Here is a 17,086-nt window from a genome sequence, read left to right as displayed (position 1 = left end):
AAAAGAACTTTGAATCGTGACTCGTCTGACCAAAGAACAGTCTTCCATTTTGCCACACTCCATTTTAAATTATCTCTGGCCCAGTGAAAACACCTGAGCTTGTGGATCTTGCTTAGAAATGGCTTCTTCTTTGCACTGTAGAGTTTCAGCTGGCAACGGCGGATGGCACGGTGGATTGTGTTCACTGACAATGGTTTCTGGAAGTATTCCTGAGCCCATTCTGTGATTTCCTTTACAGTAGCATTCCTGTTTGTGGTGCAGTGTCGTTTAAGGGCCCGGAGATCACGGGCATCCAGTATGGTTTTACGGCCTTGACCCTTACTCACAGAGATTGTTCCAGATTCTCTGAATCTTCGGATGATGTTATGCACAGTTGATGATGATGATAGATGCAAAGTCTTTGCAATTTTTCGCTGGGTAACACCTTTCTGATATTGCTCCACTATCTTTCTGCGCAACATTGTGGGAATTGGTGATCCTCTACCCATCTTGGCTTCTGAGAGATGCTGCCACTCTGAGAAGCTCTTTTTATACCCAATAATGTTGCCAATTGACCTAATTAGTGTTAATTGGTCTTCAAGCTCTTCGTTATGCTCAAATTTACTTTTTCCAGCCTCTTATTGCTACTTGTCCCAACTTTTTTGGGATTTGTTGACACTGTGAAAATTTGAATCAACGTATTTTTCCTTTAAAATGATACATTTACTCAGATTAAACGTTTGATCTGTCATCTACGTTCTATTACAAATAAAATATTGACATTTGCCATCTCCACATCATTGCATTCAGTTTTTATTCACAATTTGTTTACAACTTTTTTGGAATCCGGTTTGTACATCGGTAGCAGAATAAGGATTTTGATGCCATGGCGGTCTGTAAGATGCATAAGAAGATGACTTATTGTGTCTCAGAGGGTCTCAGTGCTCCCATTCTACCTTAGAAGTCCATAGGACGGTAGATAGATCTCAAGAGAGCATGGCGATTTGTTTTCAACAAATGACCAAGTATTGTTTAAACATTATATGGATTTTATTTTTTGCAAAAATGGGTGATTAATTTTGTTCATATATTTCTTAAATAAAATGTTTACTGGCTCTTTAACTTTCTCCCTTTCTTAACACAATTAGAAGGATTTCTTTAGTCTTCATAAGCAGCCAAGCACACTGACTAGAGAGTAGTGTAGAATAGCGACTATTATTAATTATTTCACCATACCTTCACTATTTATACTGTCTAGATATACCCAAACAGCAGAGAAACAGGTGGAGGACTTCAAGGCCAGGAAAAACAAGTAGGATCTGGACCTCTAGAGACTCCCATCTCCTTCCTTTGCTCACCTCAGATAATCTGTTCACTGTCTTTTTCTGATACACAAACCAGTGTTTCTATATTACCCCCCACCCCCAGCTTAAATATAAAAAAAGTGATCAACACCATTACAGTGTTTTTTTCTGTCTTTTACTCCTGCACATGCCCCTGGCCTCTATTTAGTTATCTGTTTTACTTTTAAGATGGGTTACTTTCAGCGGTTCAGGGAATGATCACATACATTGTAGTAGGTCCAATAACAGTGCTGGAAAAATTGTTTGCATCCTTCTTCACAAAGTTTTACCCGCCACCTCCATCCCGTTTGGGAGCCGGTCTGATTCGCTCCACCCCTAATTGGGAGGGCTTTGTTGTTTATACTTCAGCTGTGCTTGGCAACAAAGAGAAACGTGTCAAGTGTCAATTCTTAGAGGGAGCAATGATTGTTATAACTCTTAGGATAAATTCCATTTGAAGTGCAGGCTATCTGTTGAAACATAGGGCATCTTGCCAGCAACCAGCTACTTTTCTCAAGCATTTCTTGATAGAAATTCAATTACCTTAGCATGAACATGACAGCTATATAGGTTAGAGCTTCAGAGAGGTTCCCGTTCACACCTGAGATATTGGGCGTTCTTAGCCCATGTGAATTGCCCATGTGTGTTGCTTGCTCAGGCAGCCACCATTTCCCTCTGGATCACACTCTTTCAAACAGTGGGCGAGAAAGTATATAGAGGTGATTAACCCACTCACCTGGCCCTTGTGAGAGTGCAATATAAAAAAATGTATAGCAGTTTACCTCTGCTGCAATCACACCAATTAATTTAATCATTTTGCAATTTTACCACCCTTGTAAGGGGTGTATGTTTTTATATAACAAATAATAAAGATTTTATGTTTTCTTTTAGCGTTTCCCCTTGGCGGTAATTCCTTTTAATCGGGAATGCATATTACCCTATCTTTTTGGCAGTGAAAGTGGTCTTGATATCCCCAGTGCTGCTGGAGGATGTACCACATTAATTACGAAGTATAGGCCTCCTCAAAAATTAGGCACATCCTCTGGCAGTCCAGCAGTCTCTGGGCTGCTATGGATAACTGGCTTCATTTTCACCAGAAAACCAGTATAAATGAAGATTATCTTGTCTCAGATGTAGGTCACGGCCCTTTTCCAACCTTGCCATACATCCTTCTGGAAAAGTGGCGAGGGTGGCGTAAAAAGAGGTACATGTGACTTTTTTTTCAAAAATTCCCAAACACACAGCTTGCGACATTTTAAAGCCACTTTTCTGGCGCAAGGGAAATTTTAAAAAAATCCTTAAGGCCCCTTTCAGACAAATGAATATATTGATTTATGATGCTATGTAATCCTTAAAGTCCTGGAATATATTGGATAACACTAACATAATGCTGTCAGTGTTAAACAGTTTGAAGCGTGGAACTTGTTTGTGTAAAAGGGGCCTAAGAATGAAAAAAAAAAAAAAACTGTGAGAAACCAGCCTTATGCAGCTGAAACCCTGCAATGGTCATGTTCAAAAATATCTCTAACTCACAATGTTCAACCCCTCAGATATTATGGTGAATAACAACCGTGGCATATCAGTGGTTACACAGTGGGATGGTCTCCATCCATCCTGATTTTCCCCACCACTCCTGTGCAGCCCAGTGTAATAGGTACTGTATAGTCATCACTGTATTGTACAAGTGATCTCATGTTTAAGTGCCCTAAAGCGACTTGAATAAAATGTATCGGCAAGTCCATAAAATTCTAAACTATTAAAATATGACATTATTTATCCCACACAGTGAATGTCTTAAAAAACACAGGAACGGTGTCTTGGAGTCTGTATCACTTCTTAACCCATTAGAATACCAAGGAAATTCATAAAATTGGAATTCCCTACAAGATGGAGAAAATTTTTCAGGTGTCTTCCTTTTCTGTCCAAGTCTGTTTAGCCATTACACAATTATATGCAGTTCAGGAAAAGATGGGTGAAATGCAGTATGAGTTGACATGCAGCTCTCGTTAACTTGCAAAAATGCTGACTTATGTAGGGACACAGGAGTCAATGTGAGTGACCATATGAACACTAATGTCAGCCATATACTGTATGTTGCCACCTGGCTTTCCCTGAGACAAGTATAACTAAATGCTGTTTAAACCTTCTCTATATATACATTGGAAAACCATAATACAAATACAACTGACATTAGAAGACTTGGCAATTAACTTCTCCAGAGTTCAGAATTACAAATTTGCCTACTTATGTTGGAATATAGAAGTAGAGAAATGTGTCACCATACAAATAGCCAAAGTTGACCTTTATTTGATTGGGAAAGCTGAGATGCACTGTCTGTGGGAGTTCTAGTGTTCACCCACCTTTCCCAGAAACAGGTTCTCATCCATCGGCACTTGCAATGCCCATACATTGGGCAGTGTAATAGCACCTTCATACTTTAGAGGGAGAGACAGACTGTCTACTTGAATTAGTGCCAATGTCAGTGAACAATGATCTGCTTGGGTAAGATATTATCTAATCATCTACTTTATCTCACAGTGACTAGAAAGCGAGGTGAGTGATTTAGCTATTCCCAACATTGCCCACTATTGAATTGCATGGAGTGTAAAGCCTATAGAAGTAAATTAATTAATTCTTTATGAACATCATATACTTGTAGGATTATTACTGACCTCCTGAGTCTTGCGCCTTAGTACTAATTCTTGTTGTCGCTTCTGGGATTCTAGTGCTCTAATCTGGAGCTGCAAATTTGAAACAAAATGAATTAACTTGCTTCAATATTGTTTAAAATGAGGAATGCCAATTAAGATAACGTTTAGGGTACAACTATATGGAGCGTTTGTCATGTGCCCAAGTATCACAGTGTAGCAGTGCAGCCTGAGGAATGAATGGGGTTGCAGTGTGACTGAACACTGATAAGATTTTTTTTCAATTCACATGTCGCAGTAAACGTGCAAGTCACACTGCAACCACATACATTCTAAGGCCTAGTTCACACTTCAGTTATTTGGTCAGTTATTTCCATCAGTGATTGTGAGCCAAAACCAGGTGCAGGCCAAAAACACAGAACAGAAGCAGATCTTTCCATTACACCTGATCTCTGAGTCGGCTTCACTACTGGTTTTGGCTCACAATCACTGATGGAATTCACTGACAAAATAACTGATGTGTGAACTGGGCCTTAGGGTTGCGCTGCTACATTGATACTTGGGTGCTCACACCATCAAACCATACCCTTATACTTGAACAGAAAGGATTTATCTTCCTCTCAGTTTGTGAATGTGACATGAATGTTTCCGATGCATTCGTCAAATATTTCCACAGCGCCACATTGATCTAATATATAATACATAACTTTTTTATACTGAATGTAATAAATTAGTCCTCCATGTTATAATATGGAGGGAAAAAATGTATTGCTTTATTCATGTGTTTGTATAATGGGAATCTATAAACGACATGCGGCAATGTTGAAGGTTTCCATTGGACGTATACATTAGGAAATACTTTCTGCATATACCTATTATGGAAGCCTTGAAACATAATTACTGAATTTTTTTTATGTGTTTTTACAGCTGTACAAACAATGTAATTATACAGGATAATTATATCATACATAGTGGGAAAGTCTATGAGGGGAGATTTGCCTAGAATATTATCATAGTATAGGTCTTCAAGTCTTATACAAATAAATATGTCAGACAATCAGGAATGAACCAAACGTTCCCAATAATTTCCTGATCATCAGCAATCATCTCTGCTGCATGGGGATAAGTGATCGCTTCAGTGATTTCTCATCCCCACAGAAAATCATGTTCCTGGGCAGCAGATCGTTGTTTAGACTGCACGATCTGTTGCACATAAACAATGATTTTTGATGCTGGCCAAAAGACAAGATCACCCGATGAATGTGCATTTGGGTTATAATTGGGAACTTTTACACAGGCCTATTATCGGGAATGAGAGTTTCTACAAATGGTTATCCCCGGTAAAAGGTCTGATGATCTGTAAATCGACCTTTAGGCTCCAATAAATTATTGGTTCATAGTAGAAAGACAGTTTTTCCAAAGCTGGCTTTCTGGAATAGCCTGAAATGAGCTGGCGTTGGATTCAGGGAGAGTAGGGAAGATTCCCCAATCCCTAGTTCATCTCAATTATAAGAGGCTGCTAGTTACTTAGCTGCAACCAGCTGCATGCAGCAGCATGTATATAATAGCCGAATGCATTCCTAGAGTTTGTGGATTGTGTGTCTGGGACAGACCTCTACTTTGTATCAAGGGATCAGTGAGTAATATACTGGGCTTATTGCTGTAACTACAATATCAAATAATGTGAGGTGCTCTAAGCATAGACCCATTAATCACAAAGGCAAAACACACATGATTGATGGTATAATCAATAATTATTCTACATAATTAATGCAATATTATTGGTACATGTGCAGGATAAAAGATAAAGATAAAAATAAATGAAAAAAAAAAAAAAAAACACAATATATAATAGTCCAGTCCAGATAAAGTATAATATAATATAACATGTACAGTTGGATGCGAAAATTTGGGCAACCTTGTTAATTGTCATGATTTTCCTGTATAAATCGTTGGTTGTTACGATAAAAAATGTCAGTTAAATATATCATATAGGAGACACACACAGTGATATATGAGAAGTGAAATGAAGTTTATTGGATTTACAGAAAGTGTGCTATAATTGTTTAAACAAAATTAGGCAGGTGCATAAATTTGGGCACTGTTGTCATTTTATTGATTCCAAAACCTTTAGAACTAATTATAGGAACTCAAATTGGCTTGGTAAGCTCAGTGACCCCTGACCTACATACACAGGTGAATCCAATTATGAGAAAGAGTATTTAAGGGGGTCAATTGTAAGTTTCCCTCCTCTTTTACTTTTCTCTGAAGAGTAGCAACATGGGGGGTCTCAAAACAACTCTCAAATGACCTGAAGACAAAGATTGATCACCATCATGGTTTAGGGGAAGGATACAGAAAGCTGTCTCAGAGATTTTAGCTGTCTGTTTCCACAGTTAGGAACATATTGAGGAAATGGAAAACCACAGGCTCAGTTCAAGTTAAGGCTCGAAGTGGCAGACCAAGAAACATCTCGGATAGACAGAAGCGACAAATGGTGAGAACAGTCAGAATCAACCCACAGACCAGCACAAAAGACCTACAACATCATCTTGCTGCAGATGGAGTCACTGTGCATCGTTCAACCATTCGGCGCACTTGATACAAGGAGATGCTGTATGCGAGAGTGATGCAGAGGAAGCCTTTTCTCCACCCACAGCACAAAAAGTGTCGCTTGAGGTGGGCTAAAGCACATTTGGACAAGCCAGCTTCATTTTGGAATAAGGTGCTGTGGACTGATGAAACTAAAATTTAGTTATTTGGCCATAACAAGGGGTATTATGCATGGAGGAAAAAGAACACAGCATTCCAGGAAAAACACCTACAGTAAAATATGGTGGTGGTTCCATCATGCTGTGGGGCTGTGTGGCCAGTGCAGGGACTGGGAATCTTGTCAAAGTTGAGGGACGCATGGATTCCACTCAGAAGTAGCAGATTCTGGAGACCAATGTCCAGGAATCAGTGACAAAGCTGAAGCTGTGCCGGGGCTGGATCTTTCAACAAGACAACGACCCTAAACACTGCTCAAAATCCACTAAGGCATTTATGCAGAGGAACAAATACAACGTTCTGGAATAGCTATCTGAGTCCCCAGACCTGAATATAATTGAAAATATGTGGTGTGACTTAAAGGGATTCTGTCACCTCCCCTAACCCAAAAAACGATTTTAAAGCAGCCATGAAGCACAGCTTACCTTGATTAGGCTGTGCTCATTTATCTTGTAATCCGTCCAGCAGTTTCTGCAAAAAACGACTTTTATTGATATGCAAATGAGTCCTGAATGTGCCCAGAGGGGCTTTTTGTTCCTCTTAGAGAGCCCAGTACCGCCCCTCTTACAGTGCCCAGCCCGCCTTCCTTGCACTGTCTAACCGCCCCCAGCCTTCCACAGCCTCTCATCCCTCTCCTCCCCCTCCCTCACGCCGAACGAACTCTCGCACAGGCGCAGTACCCTCTTCCCTCAGTCAGCAGGGAAGAGCGAGCATCGGACGTCACTGGGCTCGGCGCATGCCCAGTGACGAGGATGAAACTCCTGCCCTCAGTCTCCTGCTGATCGCACAGGCGCAGCCCTCAGTGGGTACTGCGCCTGTGCGAGAGTTCGTTCGGCGTGAGGGAGGGCCAGGAGAGGGAGAAGAGGCTGTGGCAGGCTGGCGGCGGTTAGACAGTGCAAGGAAGGCGGGCTGGGCACTGTAAGAGGGGCGGTACTGGGCTCTCTAAGAGGAACAAAATGCCCCTCTGGGCACATTCAGGACTCATTTGCATATCAATAAAAGTCGTTTTTTGCAGAAACTGCTGGACGGATTACAAGATAAAAGAGCACAGCCTAATCAAGGTAAGCTGTGCTTCATGGTTGCTTTAAAATCGTTTTTTGGGTTAGGGGAGGTGACAGAATCCCTTTAAAGAGAGCTTTAGTTCATCAAACCTGAATGAACTAAAGATGTTTTGTAAAAAGGAATGGTCCAAAATACCTTCAACCAGACTCTCATTGGAACCTACAGGAAGCGTTTAGAGGCTGTAATTTCTGCAAAAGGAGGATCTACTAAATATTGATTTAATTTCTTTTTTGTGGTGCCCAAATTTATGCACCTGCCTAATTTTGTTTAAACAATTATAGCACACTTTCTGTAAATCCAATAAACTTCATTTCACTTCTCAAATATCACTGTGTGTATCTCCTATATGATATATTTAACTGACATTTTTTATTGTAACAACCAGCGATTTATACAGGAAAATCATGACGATTAACAAGGTTGCCCAAACTTTCGCATCCCACTGTATAATAAACACCAGCCATGGGCCAAGTTCAGTTCAGTTATAAACTGTGGATCCACCTTAACAACTTCTGACGAGGAAAAAAAATGTGTATTCTCAAAACCAATATATTGTGCACAATGATATTACTGCTAGTAGTAGTAATAGAGGATTCAAGAAGAGTTCCAATGGATTAGTTGGTACTTAGGATTTGTCAATGTATTAAGGCTGGTTACAGCCTGCATTTGTGGGAGGGGCTGCTGACTATATATTCCCCACGCATCCTCACCTTGAGGACGGTTGCTTCATGCTGGCTCCTCCGTTCCGCTTCGTCACTTCCGGTTTGCGGCCTCGTCACTTCCGGGTAAGCCTCGGCTCGCTCGGCTGCCTCGTGCGTGCGGCAGCATCCGTCCACCGCCCGGTCGGTCTCCCTCTTCTCTCCAGCGCCAGGGGACCTCCTCTCCACAGGTCTGTTCTCCCCAGCAGGGTTCGGCGATACCGGCGTCGGCGGCTCTTCAGGCCCACGGATGCCTTTTTCCCCGTAGCTCTGCCACTTGCGTTCCAATCAGCGGAAGTGGGCGGAGATCTGGGGGTGACGTCACTCCTCGGCCGGCGGTCAACATACGTGCGTAAGTAGAACCTGCCGGCTGTCAAGCTTGCGTCCTTCAGCATACAATCACGACTGAAAGCATCAGTCATACAAGGTGTCTTACATTTTCCATGTCCCGTGGATCAGAGTGCTTACGGCCCCTTGGTCCCTAGTTTCAGTCCTCACTTCCGGTTTGCGTTCCATGTTGGAACGCATGGACCCACGCGGACCGGAAGTGACGTTTCAACACCGTCTTCTGGCGCCATTTTCGGTTTTAAATTAACCAGCTAGCCATAACTGTACATGCCCCAAAAAAAAAAAAAAAAAAGAAGAAAAGTCTCCTGCACCTGTGCATCCGCCGCATGTCTACCGCCCCCTGTGCATTTGTGTATGGCGCAGCGGCGTGGTGCCGCCCTCCTGTGCACACGTGTTGGCGGCTGTGTCTGCCGCCCCCCTGGGCGCTGCGTGTGGCACCGCTGTAGTGCCGCCCTCCCATGCTCAGGGTTGGCGCGAACTGTCACATGTTTTTGTCTGTTTTTCCATGCTTCTTATCTTGCTCTCCCCCATCCCTAAAGCGATGTTAAGATTAATGACAACATTAAATCTAAGTGGTCGTGCATCTACCCAGGATAACACGCGATACACATGATAGATACGTTCTATCCACCGCTTTTCGGATTCCACCCTTGTTCCGTGCTCGTGCATCTCACCATATGTCTTCCGCCCCCAACATCAGACAATGCTCTGCACTGTTTTTCATAGGTTTTACAATGTTTGCTTCCACAATGTCCTCTGAGAGGGGTGTTTTTTGTTTTTTTTTTCTCTTAAGCAGGTGGCCCCGGTGCGTTTGTTTATGGCGCAGCGGCGTTGGACCGCCGTCCTGTGCACACGTGTCTGGCGGCCGTGTCTGCCGCCCTCCTGGGCGCATGCGTCTGGCTCCATTGTAGCGCCGTCCTCGCATGCTCAGGTTTGGCACAGCTGTCCCGTGCGGCCCTCCTGGGCACATGCGTGTGGCACCGCCGTGTTACACCTAGGTGCTGATTTATTGCTTGTTGTCTATACTTGGGTCTGTTTTCCGGGCTTCTTATCTCGCTCGCACACATCATCCGTAGTCTTCCTGGATCACCCAGGCTCGTTCCTGTCTCTGTCATCTTGGACCGCCCAGGCTCGTTCCGCCTCTGTCATCCTGGTTCGCCCAGGCTCGTTCCGCCTCTGTCATCCTGGATCGCCCAGGCCCACACTGCCTCTGTCATCCTTCCTTGCTCCCCGCCCGGTCCTCCGGTCCCGCATCCTCTTTCTCTTCCCTGCTCTCCTAAAGCGATGTTTAAGAACAACGATAATATTAAAGCCAATTGGTGTAAGTTCTTCTCTAGTACACCGGACCTGGGGGTATCTACAACTGTAATCAGGTATAATTGCATGTATTGTTTCATAATCGCTTGTATTGTTTCTATTTCTCATTTATTTTGCAGTACATTCCAGCCGAGAAGCCGTGGTTAGCGGGCACGGGGCTGGCCGGTCTGTTTCTCCATTTCGATAAAAAAGAAAAAAAAAAAAAAAAAAGAGAAAAGAAGCTTCAGGAACGCAGCGGAGAGGCCAGACGCCGGTGTGATCATTAAGGTGCTGCCTTGCGGACGCTGCTGCAGGGGTCTGGAACTGCGATTCTGGTTCCCATCGTCTAGGCTACCGCTGGCCCAGGTTAAGTAAGTTCGAACCTCCAGTGGACCCCTATTCCCACAAATGCCTTTTAATCGCTGCACAAGCGCTCTCTGCCTCCTCGACTGGAACCAGAAACTGCTCCTTCCACTGCTGCTACCAGAGGTGACACAGGTTATCCCCTCCGGGGTAGCTAACTCCATGGATGTCGTTTTAGTCGTGGGGTTTTGTCACTGTGCCTTTTTCCGGTTTCTTAATGTACCATTTTGGGCAATCTTTTCCAACAAGCAGGGCTGCGGTGCTGTCGTTTATTCAGCCCTCCCGATCAGAACTAGCGGCTCATCAGCTTCCCGAATTCTTCAGGTATCAGGTATACGCCTTTTGTTTGTCTTCCCTGTCGTCCTGGATCACCCAGGCTCTCTCTGCTCCTGTCATCCTGGTTCGCCCAGGTCCTCTCTGCTCCTGTCGTCCTGGATCACCCAGGCTCGCCCTGCTCCTATCGTCCTGGATCGCCCAGGCTCGCTCTGCTCCTGTCGTCCTGGTTCGCCCAGGCTCGCCCTGCTCCTGTCGTCCTGGATCGCCCACGCTCGCTCTGCTCTTGACGCCCTGGATCGCCAGGCTCGCTCTGCTCTTGTCGTCCGGGATCGCCCAGGCTCGCTCTGCTCCTGTCGTCCTGGATCGCCCAGGCTCGCCCTGCTCCTGTCGTCCTGGATCGCCCAGGCTCGCCCTGCTCCTGTCGTCCTGGATCGCCCAGGCTCGCCCTGCTCCTGTCGTCCTGGATCACCCAGGCTCGCTCTGCTCCTGTCGTCCTGGATCGCCCAGGCTCGCTCTGCTCCTGTCGTCCTGGATCGCCCAGGCTCGCTCTGCTCCTGTCGTCCTGGATCGCCCAGGCTCGCTTTGCTCCTGTCGTCCTGGATCGCCCAGGCCCGCTCTGCTCCTGTCGTCCTGGATCACCCAGGCCCGCTCTGCTCCTGTCATCCTGGATCGCCCAGGCTCGCTCTGCTCCTGTCGTCCTGGATCGCCCAGGCTCGCTCTGCTCCTGTCGTCCTGGATCGCCCAGGCCCTCTCTGCTCCTGTCATCCTGGATCGCCCAGGCCCGCTCTGCTCCTGTCATCCTGGATCGCCCAGGCTCGCTCTGCTCCTGTCATCCTGGATCTCCAGTCTCCCTGGATCGCCCAGGCTCGCTCTACTCCTGTCGTCCTGGATCGCCCAGGCTCGCTCTACTCCTGTCGTCCTGGATCGCCCAGGCTCGCTCTGCTCCTGTCGTCCTGGATCGCCCAGGTTCGCTCTGCTCCTGTCGTCCTGGATCGCCCAGGCTCGCTCCGCTCCTGTCGTCCTGGATCGCCCAGGCTCGCTCTGCTCCTGCCGTCCTGGATCTCCAGTCTCCCTGGATCGCCCAGGCTCGCTCTGCTCCTGCCATCCTGGATCTCCAGTCTCCCTGGATCGCCCAGGCTCGCTCTGCTCCTGTCTCCCTGGATCGCCCAGGCTCGCTCTGCTCCCCCTACCCCGGTCATGCTGGATCGCCCAGGCTCGCTCTGTCTCTGTCATTCTGGATCACCTCTCTCATCCTGGGTCGCCCAGGGCCATGTGGCCTCTCACATCCCGGATCGCCCAGCTTGCTCTTCCGCCGTCACCTGGACCGTCACGTCACTAACTACCCACTGCCTTCCCGGTTCGCTCAGGTCATTTAACAGCCCAGCTCCGGCCTGAATCACTCGTGCCCTTGTTACCTCCCGTGTCGGTCGGTTCAATTAACTATTTCCCTCCTACAGCGTGGGTAGTCTTCTTGCCCACTTATCCAGGCCTACCCCGCACTGGCTCCAGGCACAGTTCAGCCAGACTGATCTTGGAGGGTGATAGGCATTCCTCCCGACTCCACGCCAATGTACACCTCAGCCCCTACCACAAGTATTAAGGCTGGTTACAGCCTGCATTTGTGGGAGGGGCTGCTGACTATATATTCCCCACGCATCCTCACCTTGAGGACGGTTGCTTCATGCCCCACCCTCCCGACCCTTCTTTCTTCCATTCCTCTCTCTTGGGTGGCCCACTTATCCAGGCCTACCCCGCACTGGCTCCAGGCACAGTTCAGCCAGACTGATCTTGGAGGGTGATAGGCATTCCTCCCGACTCCACGCCAATGTACACCTCAGCCCCTACCACAAATAATGTACTGCTGTCTGCTACAAACAGATACTGTTGTGTAATTAAATAGGATCGTAGCTACCTGCAGGCCACTGGAATTCTCCTGTAAGGTAAATTAGATGTACCATCGCTCACCACGGATAGCAGCGTATGTCAATACTTGCTAAATTGAAAGTCTTCCTCTGCGTGTACATGTCCCATAGATGTCAGGCTGGCTGCACCCTGTTGCACTACACCTCCTCCACAGGTTCAGGGCTCGTGTGTCTGGCCGAAGTGAGTTGATGTTTCCAGTAGGAAGCAGGAGCTTGCTGCGTGTTGTGGGTGTGTTCCAGGTATCACACCCGCTGTGTTCGTATTTCGTTTTAGGATATTAAGTGGCGGAAATGACCTGTGTGAAGTTGGCACCCCATTTTCTTAAATTTCAAAAATAAATATACCATTCGTTTGTGCTGTGTTTGTGATGGAAAAATGAACGTTTGTGCTGGTTTGGTTCCCCAGATATTGTGCATTAGATTTGTATGAAGCCCCGCCCACTTCCCACCCCATGTTCTTAAATTTCAAAAAGAAATACACCATTCGTTTGTGCTGGTTTGTGCCGCAAAAATGAACGTTTGCGCTGCTTTTGTTTCCGAGATATTGCGTGCTTGATTTGATGAAACCCCCCCACTTTCCACTCCATGTTCTTAAATTTCAAAAAGAAATACACCATTCGTTTGTGCTGTGTTTGTGCCGCAAAAATGAACGTTTAAACCGCTTTGGTTTCCGAGATATTGCGCGCTTGATTTGCTGAAACCCCACCCACTTTCCACCCCATGTTTTTTAATGTAAAAAAGAAATACACCATTTGTTTGTGCTGCAAAGATGAACATTTGCGCCGCTTTGGTTTCCGAGATATTGCGCGCTTGATTTGATGAAACCCAGCCCACTTTCCACCCCATGTTCTTACATTTCAAAAATAAATACACCATTCATTTGTGCTACGTTTGTGCCGCAAAAATGAATGTTTACGCCACTTTGGTTTCCGAGATATTGCAAGCTTGATTTGCTGAAACCCCGCCCACTTTTCACCCCATTTTTTTAACCCTGACCCTAGACCCCCCAGGTGTGCTGTAGCTTGCCCACCTCCCCCACAACTTTTTTTGGGGCGCAAGCATTTTTTTTTTCTGCGGACGCTGACTGTGTCCGGCACTCTTAGCCTCCGGCCACTGTCAGCGCATCACACACCCCACCACTGATCAACTTTGGATGGTTGATCAGCGAGTTTGAATAAAGAAAATAAAAAATTCACATTATTGTTTTTTTTCATTCTTTATTTTTTTATATATTTTTTTGTCTGTTAGATTTAGGGTAAGTTCGCGAACACCCGTGCCCCCTTACACACGCACACCAAATCAAGTTTATCACGCACGCACACACACACACTCCCCTATGGCCCGCCGGATGTTCTCAGCTGAGGAGGCATATGCCCAGCTTGCCTCTGAGTCCGAGAGCCCCAGTGAGGACGAGGATGAACCCAATTTCCTTTTGTCATGCACGTCCTCTTTATCATCTAGCGATGATGATGAGCCCCCAAGGTGGTCGAGACGCTGCCAGGCGGAGCAAGGGGACAGCCATGCTAGAGACCCTGTGGCCCACACTAGTACGAGCAGCTCTAAGGCTCGCACTGGTTTTACGGGCCCACCAGAGCGTTTTGAGCTCATGATTCCAGATTTTGTAGGCCAACCAGGAATCCAAATTTCCACAGTGGGCTTCACTGAATACGACTACTTTAATCATTTTTTCAATGACCACTTTGTGAATCTGATGGTGGAGCAAACAAACCTGTATGCCCAACAATTCATTGCTCAACACCCGGGCTACTTTTTGGCTAGAGCCGATGGCTGGACTCCGGTCAGTGCAGCCGAGATGAGGACATTTTGGGGCCTTGTGCTGCACATGGGCCTAGTGAAGTATCCTAGTGTCAGGCATTACTGGAGTGGGGATGTCCTCTACCAGACCCCACTATACTGTATGGCCATAACACGCTCCCGGTTTGAGGCCATCCGGAAATGCCTGCATTATGCAGATAATGCAGCATGTCCCCCCCCCCCCCCCAGGTGATCCTGCCTATGACCGCCTGTACAAAATCAGGCCGGTCATCGATCATTTTGGGGCCAAATTTGTGCAGGCATATGTATCTTGAAGGGAGGTCGCGGTTGATGAGTCTCTCATTGCTTTCTAGGGGAGACTCATTTTCCACCAGCATATTCCCTCTAAGCGGGGGAGGTATGGCGTGGAGCTGTACAAACTTTGAGAGAGTACTTCAGGGTACACTTACAAGTTTTGTGTGTACGAGGGGCGAGATTCCCGTATTCAACCCCCAGAATGTCCCCCCACTCTGGGTGTTAGCGGGAAACTTGTGTGGGACCTTATGCACCCACTGCTAGATAAGGGTTCCCACCTGTACGTGGATAACTTTTATACTAGTATCCCCTTGTTCCAGTCCCTCGCCACCAGATCCACATCCGCTTGTGGTACCGTGCGGAAAAATCAATGTGGCCTCCCTAACCCACCCCCTCCAGGTACCTATCCCCAGGGGTGCGACCCGTGCCCTTACCAGTGGAAACCTGTTGCTGGTCAGATATAAGGACAAGAGGGATGTCCTTGTACTGTCCACAATTCACGGTAACTGCATCACCCCTGTCCCTGTGCGAGGTACCGCGGCAACGGTCCTCAAGCCCGATTGCATCGCCGACTACATTCGGTATATGGGAGGAGTTGATCTCCCTGATCAAGTCCTCAAGCCATACAATGCCATGCGCAAAACCCGGGCATGGTAAAAAAGTTGCGGTTTGCTTGGTGCAGGTTGCCTTGTACAACTCTTTTGTGCTATCCCGGAGCGCTGGCAACACAGGGACATTCCTTCAGTTCTATGATGCAGTCCTCAAGGACCTGATCTTTTCTGACCGGAAACAGCAGGCCGGAGTACCTCGGGAACTGCAGGCGCCTGGATCGTCCCTGGCCAACACTTTCCAGGTGTTGTCCCCCATACTGGAAAGAAGGGACGGACCCAAAAAAGGTGCAGAGTGTGTCACAGGAGGGGGATAAGGAAGGACACCACTACTCAGTGTGACACGTGCCCCGATAGCCTTTTTTTTTGCTCACCATGTCCCATTTGAAGCCCCCCTGATGCACCCTTAGAGTAGAAACCCCATAAAAGCAACCCCATCTAAGAAACTACACCCCCTAAGGTATTCAAAACTGATTTTACAAACGTTATTAACTCTTTAGGTGTTCCTTAACCGTTTATGGCAAATGCAGAGGAAATTTCTGAATTTCTATTTTTGGTAACCTTGCCTCTCAAAAACGTAATATAGAGCAACCATAAATCATATGTACCCTAAAAATAGTCCCAACAATTTTGCCACCTTATCCCGTAATTTCAAAAATAGGTTCACTTTTATGGAGTTTCTACTCTAGGGGTGCATCAGGGGGGCATCAAATGGGACATGGTGTAAAAAAAAAAAACAGTCCAGCAAAATCTGCCTTCCAAAAACCACACGGCGCACCTTTCCCTCTACGCCCTACTGTGTGCCCACACAGTAGTTTACGGCCACAAATGGGGTGTTTCTGCAAACTACAGAATTGGGGCGATAAATATAGCATTTTGTTTGGCTGTTAACCCTTGCTTTGTTATTAGAAAAATTGATCAAAATGGAAAATTTACCCAAAAATGGCTGTTTTGGCACAGTTTTTATTAAAACATTTTTTACCGTGTTCATCTGAGGGGTTAGTTCATGGGGTATTTTTATAGAGCAGATTCTTACGGACGCGGAGATACCTAATATGTCTACTATTTATTTATGTTTTCCACTATATTATCTTTTTATAAACAAAAAATAAAAATGTTAGTATCTCCATAGTCTAAGAGTCATTATTTTTTTTTTGTTCTTAGCCGATTATCTTAGGTAGGGGCTCATTTTTTGCAGGATGAGAGGATGATTTTATTGGCACTCATTTGGGGGGCATATGACTTTTTGATCGCTTGCTATTACAATTTTTGTGATATAAGGTAACAAGAAAAACGATTTTTGCACCGTTTTTATTTTATTTTTTGACCGTGTTCATCTGAGGGGTTAGGTCATGGGGTATTTTTGTAGAGCAGATTCTTACAGATGCGGCGATACCTAATATGTCAACTTTTTTTTAATTTAATTTGGTTTTAATAAATGTTTGTTTTAGTGTCTCTAAGAACCATTGTTTTTTATCCGATTGTCAGTGGATAAATTGGGGAAGGGGAACATAAATTTAGTACTCCATGGAAGTGTGGTACTCCCTGAAGCAACCAATAATGCAGAGGCCCGGCTGATCGGGGCACGTGTCACACTGAGTAGTGGTGTCCTTCCTTATTCCCCTCCTGTGACACACTCTGCACCTTTTTTGGGTCCGTCCCTTCTTTCCAGTATGGGGGACAACACCTGGAAAAGTGTTGGCC

The 17,086-nt window shown here is 45.9% G+C and overlaps 1 protein-coding gene across 1 annotated transcript in view; it reads right to left on the bottom strand.

Annotated features, from left to right (window-relative positions):
- The window catches only part of LOC122931583 (kinesin-like protein KIF21B), a 735,311-nt gene that overhangs the window by 314,411 nt on the left and 403,814 nt on the right, over positions 1-17,086 (bottom strand). Inside the window, exon 18 of the mRNA XM_044285657.1 lies at positions 3,995-4,063. Within this exon, the coding sequence (XP_044141592.1) occupies positions 3,995-4,063 (69 nt within the window). The remainder of the gene's footprint in view (positions 1-3,994; positions 4,064-17,086) is intronic.

This window comes from Bufo gargarizans, chromosome 3 (assembly GCF_014858855.1).
Source record: "Bufo gargarizans isolate SCDJY-AF-19 chromosome 3, ASM1485885v1, whole genome shotgun sequence".
Taxonomy (NCBI): domain Eukaryota; kingdom Metazoa; phylum Chordata; class Amphibia; order Anura; family Bufonidae; genus Bufo; species Bufo gargarizans.
The sequence above is the reverse complement of the archived record's forward strand: the minus strand, read 5'-3'. Positions and strand labels throughout refer to the sequence as shown.